This window comes from Armigeres subalbatus, chromosome 3 (genome assembly GCF_024139115.2).
Source record: "Armigeres subalbatus isolate Guangzhou_Male chromosome 3, GZ_Asu_2, whole genome shotgun sequence".
Lineage (NCBI taxonomy): Eukaryota > Metazoa > Arthropoda > Insecta > Diptera > Culicidae > Armigeres > Armigeres subalbatus.
The window spans coordinates 157310254-157328187 of record NC_085141.1 but is presented as its reverse complement, the minus strand read 5'-3'; the positions used below and the strand labels follow the sequence as shown (position 1 = coordinate 157328187).

General features: G+C 36.6%; 1 protein-coding gene across 2 annotated transcripts in view; it reads left to right on the top strand.

The window, feature by feature from the left end:
• The first annotated feature begins 671 nt into the window (after positions 1 to 671).
• The window catches only part of LOC134219301 (prostaglandin E2 receptor EP4 subtype), a 95242-nt gene continuing 77979 nt past the window's right edge, over positions 672 to 17934 (top strand). For both annotated transcript variants that reach the window (XM_062698022.1, XM_062698021.1), the window contains exon 1: positions 672 to 1361. In XM_062698022.1, the coding sequence (XP_062554006.1) occupies positions 1096 to 1361 (266 nt within the window). In that variant the 5' untranslated portion in view covers positions 672 to 1095. The remainder of the gene's footprint in view (positions 1362 to 17934) is intronic.

Below are 17934 nucleotides of genomic sequence, written 5' to 3'. Positions count from 1 at the left end.
TTTTATGGGCCTTCAAACTTCTGAGGTCGGTGTGGGGCATTACGCCCATGCTCATTTCGTATGACCGAAACAGCTGAAACATTCGGTTAATTGCCTTAATGTAGGCAATTAAAATGAAAATCAGTACGATAAGCACATGCGCGTTTTAACCCATCCATTGGCGCATCTCACCCCGCATGGTTTCAAAATCATTTTTTTTCGGGTGCTTTTTAAAAATCTAATTTCTGTGCAATAAAATGGACAATTAGATATTGCGCATAAATCCCAAAATTTTATTCCCACCTTTGGGTTTCCGCGCCGAGCACTCAGCGCAAGACTCGGCGACAAGGGGAAAGTTATAAAGTTGGTAACCCTGATTTTTGACAATTAATGTCGATTGTTTGTGTGAGTGCACCGATGTCAAAAAATAGAGCTTTTAGCTGAATTTTTCATTGTCAAATGCAAGTTTTGACAGTATTATTCATGTATGAGTGAAAAACATGTATAAAAGGTCTATCGGAGGGTCTATAGAGATGGATGCAAAAGTTTGAGAACCTCTATCCCATCTTGTTGCTTCTTACCACCCCCAACCGACCGGCGCCTGACGAATCACCACAAGCATCCCATCACCACAGCCTGCCAGTTAGGGGGAGGTTTGGGTGGATAAAATTCTTTAGCTTTCCTTGCGGCCGGTTTAGTTTGGTTACGAAAGCGCGCGAGTTCGGTTCGATTCAACCGCGCGGGATAACCGCGAAACGTGTTTGATTTCTCGTCTGGAGGCGTAGGGGACAATATACTGTCCATTCGCAGTCCATTTCAGCGGCTTATGGCGAGTGCCAGTGCATGGATTAACTTTTTTTTCGGGAGCAGATTAGACTGCTGTCAAGTCAAGTGATATACATCTCGCTGCATGATGAAGGCAGCTAAGTTCTAGGCAAGCTGTCGCGAGCCGAGTGTTTATGAATAAATTGGCTCCTGGTTCGATTCTCAGGTTCTTTCTTATCAAGGATCAGTGTTAATTGGAACGAATGAAAAGTAATTCTCCTGGGAAGGATTAGTTGGACATTTGTGTGAGTGGTCTAATCCAATTCGGTCAGTGCCCCAAACAGAGTGAAAATGGTCGACTATCAATTGAATAACTCGCTGGCCGAGTTTCTGGTGCTGGCCTCTGTGCCAAGTGATTCGAACAATGGGAGTCTAATCGACGATCAAGCCGCTGGAAACCTTACGAAGGAAGTCACACGCTCACTGATCAGGCCCAGCTATTACATCATAGTGATAGCACTGTCATACCTCTTTGGATGCGTCGGAAATCTGATAGCGCTAATCTATCTATGGAACAGGAAGAACGTCCGGAATACTAAACATTCCCTTATGCTAAAGTGAGTTCAAGTTGTGCGGTTAATTTGGGGTGAGACAGGCGTTGATCATTTATTGGAATAATAAACTGATGTCTATATTAACAACAATAGCGGTGCTCCCAATCATAGTTAGGTACTGACCAAGACAGTCTACAGTGACCTCAGGCGTTTAACAGTCTTCGAAGCAATTGAAGCCTCGAAAATAAAATTGATATATTCAAATCCGAACTTAAACCGTTTCAACCTCCAACTTCTTATTTTTTATCTTCTATCTTATATCTCTGCAAGCTTAAAGCTTATGGCATTAACTTATAGCACACCTATTCTATCATTTATTTGAGATGCACTTTCAAAGTAAGAACTTTCGATGCCAGTGAATGTATTAATTTGAATATTGGGTGACAAAAACAGTATGAAGATAAGTTACGGAATCACCCAATAACTTTTATATAAATCCAGAAAGATTCAGCCAAATTCCAAAAGGATATTCAATCATAGTTTGAACCAAATTGCAGGCGTCAGAACTAAGTAAATTTATTTCATTAAAGAGACATGGTACTACACTGCAAACTCTAGTTTGTATGACAGTTTAGTTTATTAGCTTTCTAAAAACATCCTAGATTTACATATTTGTGCTTATTTCCATTGAAAAAACCTAATTATTACAGAACTTTAACACCATGTACCATGGTTTGAACTAAATTCATATCATGGTTTGAACTACTGGCAACGACTCCTAAATATAATAATGTAAGGTGGAGCGAATACATTTTAACACAGATATTATGCCTTTGTAAGAAGAATATGGTTTTACTTTATTGTCACTCGATTGGAGGATAAAATAAAAAAAAAATAAAAAAGGTATAATATTGTTCAGCAAATTTTTCTTATGCAAAATATACTTACTATAAAACATGTAATCTCGTCAAGCAATGTATTTTTTAGTAATATGTATAGTGAAAGTACCATAAGTAAATGTAGGACGTAGGTGTTGTTGTACTAACTGAACGGCAAACTTCGTATAAAAAAAAATCATTGCTTATATAATCATTTTGAGAGTATCTTTGAGCATAATAATCTTAATTTGTTCATCCTTTTTTTATTCTTTTTATTGGCATTACATCCCCACACTGGGACAGAGCCGCCTCGCAGCTTAGTGTTCATTAAGCACTTCCACAGTTATTAACTGCGAGGTTTCTAAGCCAAGTTACCATTTTTGCATTCGTATATCATGCGGCTAGCACGATGATACTTTTATGCCCAGGGAAGTCGAGACAATTTCCAATCCGAAAATTGCCTAGACCGACACCGGGAATCGAACCCAGCCACCTTCAGCATGGTCTTGCTTTGTAGCTGCTTGTCTTACCGCACGGCTAAGGAGGGGACCATTTGTTCATGTATAATTTGTATTGTATTGTATTTGTAATGTATAATTTTTGGCTTGAGGAAAGCAATACAATAGCAATATTGTTTTCATAAGAAATTTTAAACTTTTTTAAATGTACACCCATATTTTCATCAAAGGCCTGAAAATACCCTTTCATACAACAAAATCATTGGCAATATACCTATCTATATGTGTGAATTTTTATATTGGGAGTAGAAACAATATTAATTGCAGAATTCAGAAGTTTTGCTTTGCTGTTTGACCCATCCTACCCCGGCATTTTTCGATTGACAGAAAAATAGACTTTTATTTCAATGACTCAAAATGAACTAAAAAGTGAAATTTGCAACATTTCGTGTTCTTGGCTTACATATTATGATATGCTATGCTATGCTATGCTACATATTATGAGCTATTTTTATGGATCCGTGTTCAAAAGATAAATTGAAATGTTTTTGTTTTGAGACACTTAGGGTTAGTCTTAGGCGATCCATCTTGCCCCATCCTACTCTACTCATTACATGAATGAAATGCTGAGGAAACCTAAAGAAACACAAGTTTGATTACCTATCCATCATCTCGCATTAGATTAGTAGCTCGAAATGTGTGAAAATCGTCTAAATCATCGATATGAGAATTGCATTTTTTTTTTCACATTGGTAAACAATATCCTCCAGCAGGGGCATGCAGCGCCCCTATCGGACTCCAATAGAACTTTACTGCATGTACAAGCTCAAACCACGGTACGTTTTAGTTCAAACTTGTCCTGCTTTTCAATTCTATTAGCATTTCCTGAGGATTTGGACTGAGGATTTTCCATTGAAAGCTTTTCTATGTAATGCCCGCCATTACATGAGTATGTACCTTATGTGGCAAGTGCAATAGATACACTATGCCCAGGGAGTCGAGAATGTTTCCAACCCGACTATCCTAGACCGGACCGACAATCGAACTCGCCATTTCCGGATTGTCAATCCTAAGCCTTTGCTCGCAAGGCTGCTGGAGACCTCAATATCACTCCTGTGTCATGAAATGCGTCCTTTACGAGCTTTTCGAAATTGTGCCACTGGTGGGGGGAAATTAGCGCAAATTCAGGAAGTTTTGAGGCCCAACGTACTACTTGTTCGAACGATTGTATAAATCTCGCGCTTAGTTTCATAGGGCGTAACTGTATTGATCGATTTCTCTTAATCGATTTTATATTTTGTTAATAACTGAATTGTTTAAAAAGCTACAACCGTGATTATTGATTCTGTTGCAAGATACAATCATCCTTTAATCATCGACAAACTAGCGCAATTCGGTACAATAATGAAAATAAAATATCGACGCTTAGTTTCATAGGGGCGTAACTGTATTGATCGATTTCTCTTAATCGATTTTATATTTTGTTAATAACTCAATTGTTTCAAAAGCTACAACCGTGACCATTGATTCTGGTGCAAGATACAATCATCTTTTATCACACCAAACCATCAAATCATCGACAAACTAGCGCAATTCGGTACAATGATAAAAAGATAACATCGACGAAGAGAAATCGTTCTATACAGTTGCGCCCCTATGAAACTATGCGCGAGATGTATGTAAATAAATCTGAATTGATGGAAATAATGAGATATTTATCTCAAAAATGCTTTTTCGACCTCTCTGATGTGCTTTTCTAGATCTATCTATATAAAACTCAATTTTTGTATATTTGTATGTATGTAAACATGTATGTATTGTATGTTTGTTTTACGAGCAATTTAATTTTACTTTTGAACCCCTTGACCGATTTACACCAAAATTCGGAACACACACGCAGAAAAATCTATTTTAAAAACAATAAGGTACACAGGGGGAAGTGGAAAAGGAAAAATCGATAGTGCATGTTTGAATTAGTGTAAAACCAGTTTAAATGATCTAAATGCGTTCAATCAAAATGGGCTATCAAAAACAGTCAATTTTTCACCAACTGTGCACTATACACATGTGGAAGTGTTGGCTTGACAAATGGATTGCGAGTGATTTGACTATGCGTCCAATTTAGGAATCTCGAGCTCATTCAGTAGCCGCTAAGTTGCGAAGGCCGATGGAGGTCCTTCGTAGCTTAGTTGGTTAAAGCACCAGTCTAGCGTACTGTAGGGTCGTGGGTTCAAGTCTCATCGAAGGGGAAGTGGTTACCCCAATACCTTTTTCAAATCATTATCTTCCACATAATGTACATATTCGCAATTGAGTTTTCATAACATTTTCAATTAATGTCTAAGTCGGGTGGTTGATTACCCTGAAAATAGGCAATCAAGTTTGATTGAGCCGAAAATAGTAATTTTGAAACAAGAGGTCTACGTTTATTTCAAACATCAATCCATTATTTTTTATATTGAAGGATTTTTCATTTTTAAAATATTTGATTGAATAAGAAGAAATATTTTTATTTGGATCGCTATATTAATTAAAACATTCATCTTAATGTGATTAAAGATATAATAATACTGGCCATTCAGATGTTCGTCTACCGCCTGAGTTCCATAGCCATAGTTGATCTGAAACAAAATCTATTTTTGGTATTCGGAATAAATTTGAAATAATCACTGTACGATAGTTCATGTCGTTTATGTCAAAATACCAAAATATGTTTGTGAAACAAATTTGCTAGCTACAAGTTGTATTCGACTAGAATTCTTGTAATAAGTATAACCAGATATGAATAATGGGATCTATCCACCTATAGCCCTATTTTGGACTTAAGCGTATATGGATTTTATTTTTTCCAATGCATGAAACAAGTACCAAGACGCTTTGTGGATTTTTTTATAATACATATCTGAAAGGCTCAGTCGGCAAATGGCATATTTAATAGATTGATCGCGCATTAGGGTGCGACTTATTTTTTTATTTTTTCCGAACTTTTCGACCACCAAGTTTTGACTTTTATTGAAATAATCATAACTATGGCAATTTATATATGCCGATTTTGATTTTTTCTACTTTATTAAGAAAAATCATATTTGAAAGGGATCTAACTTAGTAAAATATCAACCGAATCCGGATATTTTTATATGCAATCAAAGAAAATTTCCTGTTCTAATTTTCCTTAGAACATACAACATTGTTCAAACTTCAAAACAATAAAACATAATGAAATTCCTACAGATAATACAGTTTTCTGTCAATTTACTATGCTAAAACATTTCTACACGAGTATGGTATAATTCCATATGAAAAGAAACTACAGTAGACGTTCGATAACTGCAAGTCATTTAACTGCAATGCTTTTTAATTGCAATTCGATAGTTGCAACAGTTTTGCAGTTATCGGACCACTAAACTTCAAACTGATGTCACACTCATTTACAGCTGCATTGCGCTGCACATTTAGATGCACTTTTATTGCATCTGACGTCGATTGACAACCGTTTGTCGTCTAGAATGCGTTGCAGTTATCGAACGGCATTCGTTAACTGAAAAGTAAACATTTAGTACTGTATTGGGTTCAAAATGTACTATGAAAATAATAAAATTATAGCCTACTATGTGGCATCCTAGATTGGTCGGCTGAAGAACAACAAAGCGGAAGGTGTCGTGTGTCCCATCTACAAAAGGGCGATAAGCTGGATTGTAGCAACTATCGCGCAATCACATTGCTGAATGACGCCTATTAGGTACTCTCCCAAATTTTATGCCGTCGATTAGCACCAATTCCAAGGGAGTTCGTGGGGTATCAGGCGGGTTTTTTGGGCGAACGCTCCACCACGGACCAGGTGTTATTCGCCAAGTACTGCAGAAATGCCGCGAATACAACGCCACACATCATCTATTCATCGACTTCAAAGCCGCATATGATACAATCGATCGGGACCAGCTATGGCAGCTAATGCACGAACACGGATTTCCGGATAAACTGATACGGTTGATAAAAGCGACGATGGATCGGATGATGTGCGTAGTTCGAGTTTCAGGGGCATTCTCGAGTCCCTTCGAAACCCGCAGAGGGTTACGGCAAGGTGATAGTCTTTCGTGTCTGCTATTCAACATCGCTTTGGAAGGGGTAATACGAAGAGAGGGATTAACACGAGTGGTACAATTTTCAATAAGTCCGTCCAGCTATTTGGCTTCGCCGACGACATAGATATTTTGGCACGTAGCTTTGAGAAGATGAAGGAAGCCTACATCAGACTAAAGATCGGACTAGTCATCAACACGTCGAAGACGACACACGTCGAAGACGACACACGTCGAAGACGAAGTACATGATAGGAAGAGGTTCAAGAGAAGACAATGTGAGCCACCCACCGAGAGTTTGCATCGGTGGTGACGAAATCGAGGTGGTAGAAGAATTTGTGTACTTGGGTTCACTGGTGACTGCCGAAAATGTTACCAGCAGAGAAATTCGGAGACGCATAGTGGCTGGAAATCGTACATACTGCGGTGGGCCGGGCACGTAACCAGAATTTCGGACAGTAACCCGGTGAAAATGGTTCTCGACAACGATCCGACGGGCACAAGAAGGCGAGGTGCGCAGCGGGCAAGGTGAATCGATCAGGTGGAAGATGACTTGCGGACCCTCCGTAGACTGCGTGGTTGGCGACGTGTAGCCATGGACCGAGCCGAATGGAGAAGACTCTTATATACCGCACAGGCCACTTCGGCCTTAGTCTGAATAAATAAATATTAAATGTGGCGTCCTCGCCCAATAAAAAAATAGTATCCCAGTATTTGATCAAAAACATGATCAAAGAATAATTTCAGAAACTCTGTTTTTACTATGATAAGTTAGAACACAAAAATGAAAACTGCCATAGTTATGACTATTTATATGAAAGTCAAAACTTGAAGGTCGAAAATTCACCTTTAAGGCCTTTGCGCGACATCGAAACTTCAATATTTTGGGCTCAAATTATGAGGCTACTCTTTTTTTGGCGTAGAATTACGTCCTTCGGTAAGATAGGGGTCATCCAAAGTTTCAGATTTGGGACCGTCACGAAAAGTCAGGAAGTACGAGCCAATAACTCAGCCGTTTTACAACGGATTCTGGAAATGTTGGTATTAGTTTCTCAATTTGAATTTATTTATTTCGTCAACCAACGTAGACTAGTACATATACATATACATGTTTGTTTTTGTAATGCTATAGTATGATTAAATAATAGGGTATTTTTTTAGTAAAGTGATACATAATTTTGATTTTGAATTTAAAGTGCTGAATTTGTGATGTTTGTCCTTTGAAAATATTGTCTAATGTTATGCCGAGACATTGTTAAGTCAATAGTTTCACAGTGTTGATTGTAAACAGCCATCATTCGGATGAGAGGCCCAAATTTGGCGTAATTTGTTCGGCAATGCACAATGGTTCGAGAGCAGCCAAAACCTCAAAAATCGAAATTCGTGTTTCCGTCAGAATTATACTTTTCTCATTTTATAGAATACTTACGTGATTCACATTCAAAATTTGATGTAGTTCTGTTGAGTTTTGACTTTGTTACATCTGTTTCAATTGAACATAAATGTAGATTTTCGAACAAAAACGCTGTTTGACAAGGCGTTCAGATCAGCATCGTACGGCTTCAATGACATCGCTAACCCCAATATTATTTCAAGAATGCATTGTCGGGATCTTAAATAGTATGTCTATCTCAAATATTGGTGACAGAACTCAATTTTAGTTAACTTTGAATACAAAATTAGTTTAAATACTCACAATTTTTAGATTGAACAGCTCCAAAAGTATAGGCGCCGTTGAGTGCCCGTAATAATTCTATGCTCATTACAAAGCTTAAAGCAATAGCTTTCTATTCATCACTATTTGTTTTGCAAAAAGCTGTTTTTTTTAACGTTTTAGTTTGAAATGTGCATAGTATTTTTTGGTCTGTTTCTAACTGAAACCTTACAAATGCGTAATTTTTGTTCACAAGAACCTTAAAAATGCCCTTTATTATTAAAATAATAAAATTATTAATATTATTAAAATATTAAAAATTATATTTATTATTAAATGATTAGATTGAAGCTGAAACGTTCGATATAAATATTTAATATTTGAAACATGTAATGAAAGCATTAAATGAAAGCTGAAAAATGAAATGATCTCGTAGCATAATTATTCAATGACGGAATCATTCATATACTTTTATTTGAATATTTTTATTGCTGTTTTAAGTGAAATAATTGGGTAGTTTTCTTCCCAAACGACTAGAAGATATCACACACAAGGTTTCTTATTTTCAAAACTTTCTCCTGTCATTCGAGAATCTACCAGTTTTAGATTTTTTTTTCACATGAATTTTATTGTTGGGATTTTGTTTATGTCTAATAATCCGAAATACGTAATCATGCTGAAAACTTTTCTAAAGCTGAAAATGAAATGAAAATTCTTAGTATTGGAAATTGGTATTGTTTAATACTCATTTTTCGAATGTTTCCGAAACTTGGAATTTGTGTGCTTAAACGCTTTTTCATGGTAAAAAGTGGAGCGTTGTATCAACGGCACGACCAGGGTTGCCATTATGCCAGATATATCTGGCACTGCCAGAGTTTTTGGCATCAAAAAGAGAAAAAGAGAAACCATTCACAATGCCAGACTTTTCAAATATCAGACAGATTTTTGGTGACCAGAATCGATAGTATAAGAGTTACAGCCTTAGTTAGCCTTGCGAGCAAAGGCGTAGGATTGCTAATCCGAAGATGATGAGTTTGTTTCTCGGTCCGGTCTAGGATGCTTTCAAGTTGGAAACATTCTCGACTTCCTGGGCATAGTGAACCAATTGTACTTGCCTCATCTGATACATACTCATCCAAAGGCGGGAAGATTCGGAACCTCCGTAAAAGTGGTAAAATCATGATACTCTTCTTAGAGGAGCATAATTTTGTTCAAAGCTTTTCAGCTATCAAATGATTGACCTAATTCCCATTTCAAGGGCTTATTACGCTCCAGAAGATCAAAGAACTCTGTTGTTATGGACAATTCATAAAAATTAAATTGGCACAATTTTGTTTGTTACAAAAAATCAATTATTTACTATATTTATCAATATTCTTTTTGAAGTCAATTTTTTGCAATGATTATTTATATTCTTTTTATAATTTATAGAACTTTTACAGCTTAGATATCATTCAACTCGATCTGAATTTTCTGAAATACTCAAATTGTAATGAACACAAAAAATCTCATTTTTACGGATATAGAATTGATTTGACGAATATCTAAGGAAGCAGACCTTCTTTTAGAAGATTAATTTTGAAAAACATAGATCAAAAGCAAACAGATGGTCAAAACAAAGAAATTTTTAATAGCGGTCAACATAATTAGATCATATTATTTTTAGTTCGAATCACTTATTTTAAAAATTATAAAGATTAAAAATTATAAATATTATCGCCTGATTTTGCCAGATTTTTAAGATGTAGCATGCCAGACTTTCCCCAGACTCTGGGCACGACCGCAAATTGAACGTAGAGTTACGTGGGTGCAAAATTTGATCATAAGGTTCAAATGTCATACATCAAATCGACTCCTTTTTCTTGCTGTTCGCTTCTTTTTTTGCGGAGAGCCTACTCATTCGCTCATATCTGATTTTGTACAAAGTACACAAACATTTCAAAAGGTATCAAACTCTATATATTTCCACAAAATATTAACGTCCTTTTCAAAACCTGTACAGCGCACAGATTATAGTGATACGCATGAACAACTTCAAACATGCATCTGAGATTGATTTGTTGTGCATCCTTCTCCTAATTACACAATTTCCTACATGCATATTACATGAATGTAAAATTATGATGCAGTTGACTACCTTCTCAAATGTTCGTCCAGATTCAATGGATTGTTTACATGACCATATGATCGGTCTTCTCTCTGTGTACATGAAAAGTGATGCCGTTTTAGCATTACATTATTATTTTAGCATTACATTATCAACACCTAAATTATGAAAAATGATAACAGATAAATATACCTGCTGTTTTACACTTGCGTTTTTCTGTCAATATTACGGTAATTTGGGCCTTAACATTTTATGCATGTTCATGCCGAATGACTAATAGCCGAAATGTAGGCAATTTACTGTTAAGGCCCAAATTACCGTAATCCAGTCATTGACAAGAAAACAGCCACGTGCTTGAACCACCCCCAGGAAAAAATCCGCCCACTGAGGAGAAAATGCATTTTTCCCAACTGAATCGGGGAAACTCTTGTTTTAAAACTACATCAACATATAGTGGTGACTTCAATACATCCGATGCTTCATTTGGATGAATTTCGTAATATTATTTGAAAACTGCAGAAAATATTGCAAAGTTGAAAAATATTTTTCGATTTACCTCACGCTCTTATACTTTGCAGATACTGAAAATCATCGTTCAGTGTTGCGTGTTGATTTGTTTTATATGTTATGCTTGTTTTCTCGAATATGTACGTAAACATCAAGCAATAATCTATGAAAATGATGCTTTTCATGCTATATATTGACACTAAATATTAGATGTGAGCTAGAACTGTAAAAACGCAAGCATTCATAAGCAACGCAGGTTATTTATTTTTTCATAATTCAAGTGTTGATCTGGGTACTGCGGATAGAGCCGCTTTTCTGCGCTCAAGCGAGCAGAGGGATATTTTGAAATCACTCCCATAAACAAAATTATTTTGCAGTTACTTGGCTGTCAAGCATTTCCCGCTCTTCGAATTTCTCTTTCCACGCTGCATGAGAGCGCACAAATGCGCTAGACTCTACATGACTTTACGATTGTTTACATACATTCATGCTCCGATCAGCTGCGGAATCTCGTGAAATTTCGTAACGAATGCTTTTTAGTTGCATTCCCACTAAATTTCCACTCGAAATATAATGTGAGAATATTTGTTACAAAGAATACAAAACTCAAACAAAGTTTATTTTTATTTTTTTCCAAAATAATAACAATGCTTCTCAATATTAGATCAGAAACGAACATAACCACAATCTTCAATGTTTGGCTCCGGCACAATAGAAAATTTTGGCTTCAGTTTGACAACCAAATTGATTCTATCCGCAGCACCCAGGTGTTGATAATGTTATGTAATGCTAAAATAATAATGTATTGTTAAAACGGCATCACTTTTCATGTACACAGAGAGAAGACCGATCATATGGTCATGTAAACAATCCATTGAATCTGGACGAACATTGTGTAATTAGGAGAAGGATGCACAGCAAATCAATCTCAGATGCATGTTTGAGGTTGTTTATGCGTATCTCTATAATCTGTGCGCTGTACAGGTATTGAAAAGGACGTTTATATTTTGTGGAAATATATAGAGTTTGATACCTTTTGAAATGTTTGTGTACTTTGTACAAAATCAGATCTGAGCGAATGAGTAGGCTCTCCGCAATAAAAAAAGAAGCGAACAGCAAGAAAAAGAAGTCGATTTGATGTATGACATTTGGCCCTGACGAAAGCGAGAAAACAAAATGGGGGCCGGCTGATGCTTTTTTATTTCACCCAGCAAGGGATATATGACGTCAATTTTAAAGTGCTTATTAAAGCGTTGAAACATATTTTAGCCTAAAATAGTTCACTTTTTTGGGTTAGAAATTTAATTTACTTTTATGTAGGTAACACGAAAGTTGAATTATTTTGATTAAAAAAACATGTGTAGATAAGGAGCCTAACATGTAGTTTTTCAAAATTCTAACCCTACGTATTTAAAAGCTTTCAACATATCACTGTTAATAACATTTTAAAAGCATTTTAAAATATACTTCCTATACTTCACCATGTCGAAAAACAGTGATTTCACGCACACATCCGTCGCCGCTAGATGGCAACAGCGCGGCTGCGTCAAAGCGATTTGAACCTTAAGCGAGGTTTCTAAGCCAGGTTACCATTTTTGCACTCGTATATCGTGAGGCTATAACACGATGATACTTTTATGCCCAGGGAAATCGAGACAATTTCCGGTTTAATTGAGACCATCGCCACCTACGTATATGAGGTAAACCATATGATGCTTTTATCCACTATCATATCCATTTGGATCAGGTCTCAACAGTGACCATTTGTGCAACGTGGCTTTGAAACCTCTGTTATTGCCTAGATAGAGATTAATAGAAACAAACTCGATTACCATGGGGAACATGAAAAGAGCCCGGAGTATACTTTTAGTCTAGAGGCTTCCAACGGTCACACAAAAAATAAGCTTTATAGCTTGATAGTGGAGGTAGTTATCGACTGTAACTGCTTCTGACTATTGTTTATCGGCTATGCAGCCTGATGATTAGCTAAAACGCTATATTAATTCTGATCCGACGTTAAAATTGGTTCAGATTTTCATTGGAATAAGGGTCTTTAGTCTAGTATATTGCTCGAATAAAAAAAAATCACCATAAATTTTCAATTTTGGGTTTCATGTTTTTTCCCTGACCTCAATCAAAATTCCCTGACTTTACCTGACATTCCAGATCCAAAATGAAATTCCCTGACTTTCTCTTACTTTCCAGGTTTTTCCAGGTAGTCGACACCCTGTTTTGGCAAAAATGCTTAGAATCCGAAATCTCCTGTGTCCAGCGGTCTGAACAAGGATTTGAAACAGTTTCTCAAAACTGTAAGAACCAAAGAAATCGGTTGATTTTTCACAGAGTTATGGTCATTTGAATTTCGATAAAATATTGCCTGTCCCGATCATTCTGTCCAACCCCTGTAATTGGCTGCCAACACCACACGGCTACTATCTAGGCTGCTTGTAGAGCGAAGTTGATAATATTGACTTTACATGAACTCTCAATGTGACCGAACAACCGTGCCTGAAGGATGCGTGGTCATAACGTGCCATACGCTTGAACGAATATCGTATGAGATCTTACATTTTTGCAAGCATTTCCTACAATATCTGGAGTTTACATTTTTGTATAAGGATATACACATTTCGCATATTGCCAGTTCTTATACAAATTGGTTGGTCATTTTTATGTTCAATGCACAAACTGATATAATTTTTTTCCGTTTACTTTCTACGAACAAATTATCACAAGTCAATCGAATAGGCGCTTGATGCGGTTTCGCAGAATTACGACCTTATTTGTGTTGGAAATTATTCCAAAGAAAATCTATTTTTGCTATAAGTCACATCAACTAGAGGTTGAGTTTCGATGGGGATGTAGAGCCATGGAAGATAGTGATGTGATGAATGTTATGAATATTTTTGAATATAAAGAATATGTGACAGTAGAGCTTGTCCCAGGTCTCCCTCTGCGGGTTGTGAGTATTGCTTAATATGTGGTGGGGTTTGAAAAAGGACTTTTTAATAAAATATATGGTAACGAAAATATGAAAATTTTATACCATGATAATAAAAGTTATGTGAAAGATTATTTTTGTTCCAAAGTCCAGCGAGCTGCCTCTTTTGACTCCGGGGGTCTTTTTTATAGATACGCTACAAATCACCACGAATTAAAAAACGCAGAAAGACAACAAGAATCTGTAGTGAGCATTAATTATGGTAAACTTTGTCACTGAAAATTCTTTTCAATTGTATACCTCCTGAAGCGGTACTATGCTGACCTTACGATGCTTCAACGTATCGAAATGATTTAAATGAGTGATTCATTGTTACTTACCTCCCAACTGACAAAAACCTAAAGGTGGGTGAACGACAAGCCATGGTTTCAAAGGAAACATTAAAAATGGCTTTATAATTCTTAATAAATTAATGTTAGTATTGAAACTATTTTCAAAATAATGAAAGTCGATGTTTACACACGGATTTAATGCACCTACAAACATTTCAACCAATCTTCGGAGGAGTGCCATTAGAACTAGCAACCGGAAACCAAAATGATTAGTGTTCCATATGAAATGCCAGTTTTCCATCGCCATCTATCGAAAACAGCTCAATTAATTACAATTTCAACACGTTATATGTACCTACTTTGCACATCTTTCCATCGATGTGCAAAGTAAATGTAATTATTTGCGCCGCAAATATAATAAACCTGCCATCAGCGAATAGCTACAAAGCTCAATCACGCGTCCTTTCGATGCCGGTCACGTCAGTTGAACTTGCCCATAATGTATACTCGTTTTTGGCTACGCGCCACATTTGAATAGAAGAATGAATTCTTCGCGAGTTTCGAGCTCAACAGATAGCTCCTCATACCTAACTTGTACACATTCTTCATTTCCTTTTCAATTTGGATGATCTCCTACCGTTCCATTGCTGCTGCTTTGCACAAAATCACGGCACGGTCCGGTACACTGCAGGGGACTGAGATGAATGATAATTTTTAACTTTTAACGACAACCTCGGTCCCCCACGAAGGTGGGGCTTCCTTTGTATAAGTTGGAGTACTCTGGGGTATCGAGGCAATAAATCTTTTCCGCTACGATGAAGCTCGATGAAGGGTTGGATTCTTCACTCTTGCTACGGAGGTGTGTCTAATTCCGGGTTTTAGGTAATCAGTAATCTGGCAAAGTGTCAATGTTTAGCATATCAGTTTTCAGTTTCCTGTAGAAGGGTATTTAGAATACAATCTAAATATGTAATAATATTCCTTAATATTTGTTTATGCAAAGGGTTGATAGTTTTTGTTAGCTCGAGTAAAGTTGTACGCTTATACAACAAGGCATGTTTGTTTGTTTTAGGCTTGTTTTATGTTCATGGAAGTGCTCATGTTAGCCTTGCGAGCAAAGGCGTAGGATTGCAAATCCGGAGATGGCGATTTCGATTCTCGGTCCGATATAGGAGACACCCTGGGCATATCGTACTAGCCAGTGCCACACAAGATCCATACTCATGGAATGGCGAGCATAGAAAAGATTGGAATAAATGACTGAGGAAATGCCAATAGAATACTTAGTTGAACAGAAGACGAAGAAGTTCATTGAAGTTAAAATAAAGAGGTTTTTCGACAATCTGATATGTTTTTGTCCCCATGAGTATTTGAGTAGAACATGGAGCTCCAAGGGGGCAGAGTAGATAGGGATCTTAAAGGATATTCAAAATATGAGCATATGGAGACGCATGGTACATCAATTTCTTTTGACTTATTTTGTCGTACAAAATCTGTCACATCTGTTAATTACATAATTGTGCAAGAATGTACACTGTGTACATTCGTATTACAACTTCATTAGGGAAAACCTGGTTAACATGTCGCATGTCGCGATCAGATAAACATGAGAATTACATGGCCAAACAGTTGGTTCTCGAGCATCCTCTGAATGGTTCTTTCAATTTTTTCACGGTTGTTTGACTCATAACCAAGGAATCAATATTCGAGCAATGCCTAACAATATACTCTTTGTCATCAACAGAAATTGTTACTGATAAACGTACTTCTCAACAATCCTTTATCAGAACCCGATCACAATATGACAAGAATCATTTCCATAGCATGCTCTGATATTTCCGAAGATGCGAGGCTATTTTCGTAATCAGAGTTAGAATCTCGAATATTTCCATAAAAGCAGAAACTACGATAGCATAAAACCGAAGTTTGCTGTACAGATAATGCAAAATAATGGTATGAAAAGTTAGCAACAAAATTGTCTTCTTTCTTGTTTCTGATAAAAAATTTCGAATCTTTGTTATCTCCGACAAAAACAAAGCTTTTTCGTTGATTCTCTTTTGTCGCTTGTTTCGCAAATGCATCCAAGAAAAATTGATTCCCTGCTCATAACAGTGCGCTAGTTCGTTATGCTGCTCGATCGGCAACGAGTCATGCAAAATGTGAGAAATTAACATACTTCAATGTGAGCAAAACAGCTCACTGTTGATATGCAAAGACCCAACATAGCAACTCGTATTCGTATCTTAGGAAACAAATTCAAACGATGGCATGCTACACACACTTAGGGGAGAACAGTGCATAACGCACCCTAGGAGCAAGAAGGCCTCACTCGTAAAATCTTTTGTAGGAACGAATATTACCATTACAATTCAATATTAGCTATTCATTATTGAGCTACAATGAAAAAAATGAACAAAATCATTTCATTTTCACTTTAATTTAACGATTTGCGAATCCTTCAACTCACCCGTAAGATTGTCGTTCAACTCCAATCAATTTAGACAATGGAATATATTAACGTCCATTGAAACTATTAAAACTTTATTATACTATACCTACGTTCCTCCATATCGATAAAACGAATAATTAACTTACCAACAAAGGCACAAAGCTGAACAAAATATTTCGGATACCACACGATCGTTTTGCGTGCTAATCAAAACACGTTCAAACTCGCACCTGGGAGCACGCGCACAAGACCTACGTTTTTGCGGCTACGGATACTGGCTATGAATTTCATTCATTTTCGATTCTACCAGAGTTATAATGAGTGCAATGGATTGTGTTGAAATATAGCCAACCTCATTAATAGCACATAGACAAATAATTTTAGCTGGCACTGTAGAGCTTTTCATTGCAAATTTGAGGATTAGGTTCTGGGAAATTTGTTAACAACCAAAGGAAGAATTGTGCATAGTTTCAAATACCGTCTACGAGGGTGTCATTGGGACAAAATGTGGTATGCTCCAAATAAATGTTACAAAGCTCTAGTAGTTAACATTGGAATCAAGTTTTAATTAGTTTGGTACAAGCTTGAACAATAAATTTACCACTGTGTGGGGGAATAATGATAAATGAGAGAAATTCTTCAAAGTTATATGTTGTTTAAAATTGGCCCATTCTCACCCCTCACAAGGGGTGACATTGGGCCAAGTACAATAAAGTTCAGCGGTGACGATGCAACGATTCAATCGTTCATTAAAAATAATTGCCTACATTAAGGCTCTTACCAACAATGTATGTATGGCAAATCAACCAAAAGCTTGGCCCAATCTCACCCCTTTTTAGCGCGCATTGCTCGTTGTTACGAAAAACCAGAACCGCTATGAAAATATTCATAAAATTCGATAAAACAACTACAGATTATCGTAACATGATAACCAGGTATCCATCGATCTAAAAACTAGTTATGTAATAGCTTTGTGGGTTATTACTGACACTATTTGATTACGGGTTCATTCAATCAATAGTTTTACATTCAAATTCCTAGCACTATGGTACGAGCACAATTAGTTCTTGGAATTAGTTTTATGATTTCCTAGACGTGAATTTTAATATAATTTCGAACCGTTTGAAGTTTTCATCAAAATTCGTAACAGTTTCTGAGATATTAGGAGTTGAAACATTTTTCGTTTTGGCCCAATCTTACCCCCTAGGCCCAATGACACCCCGAACGACGG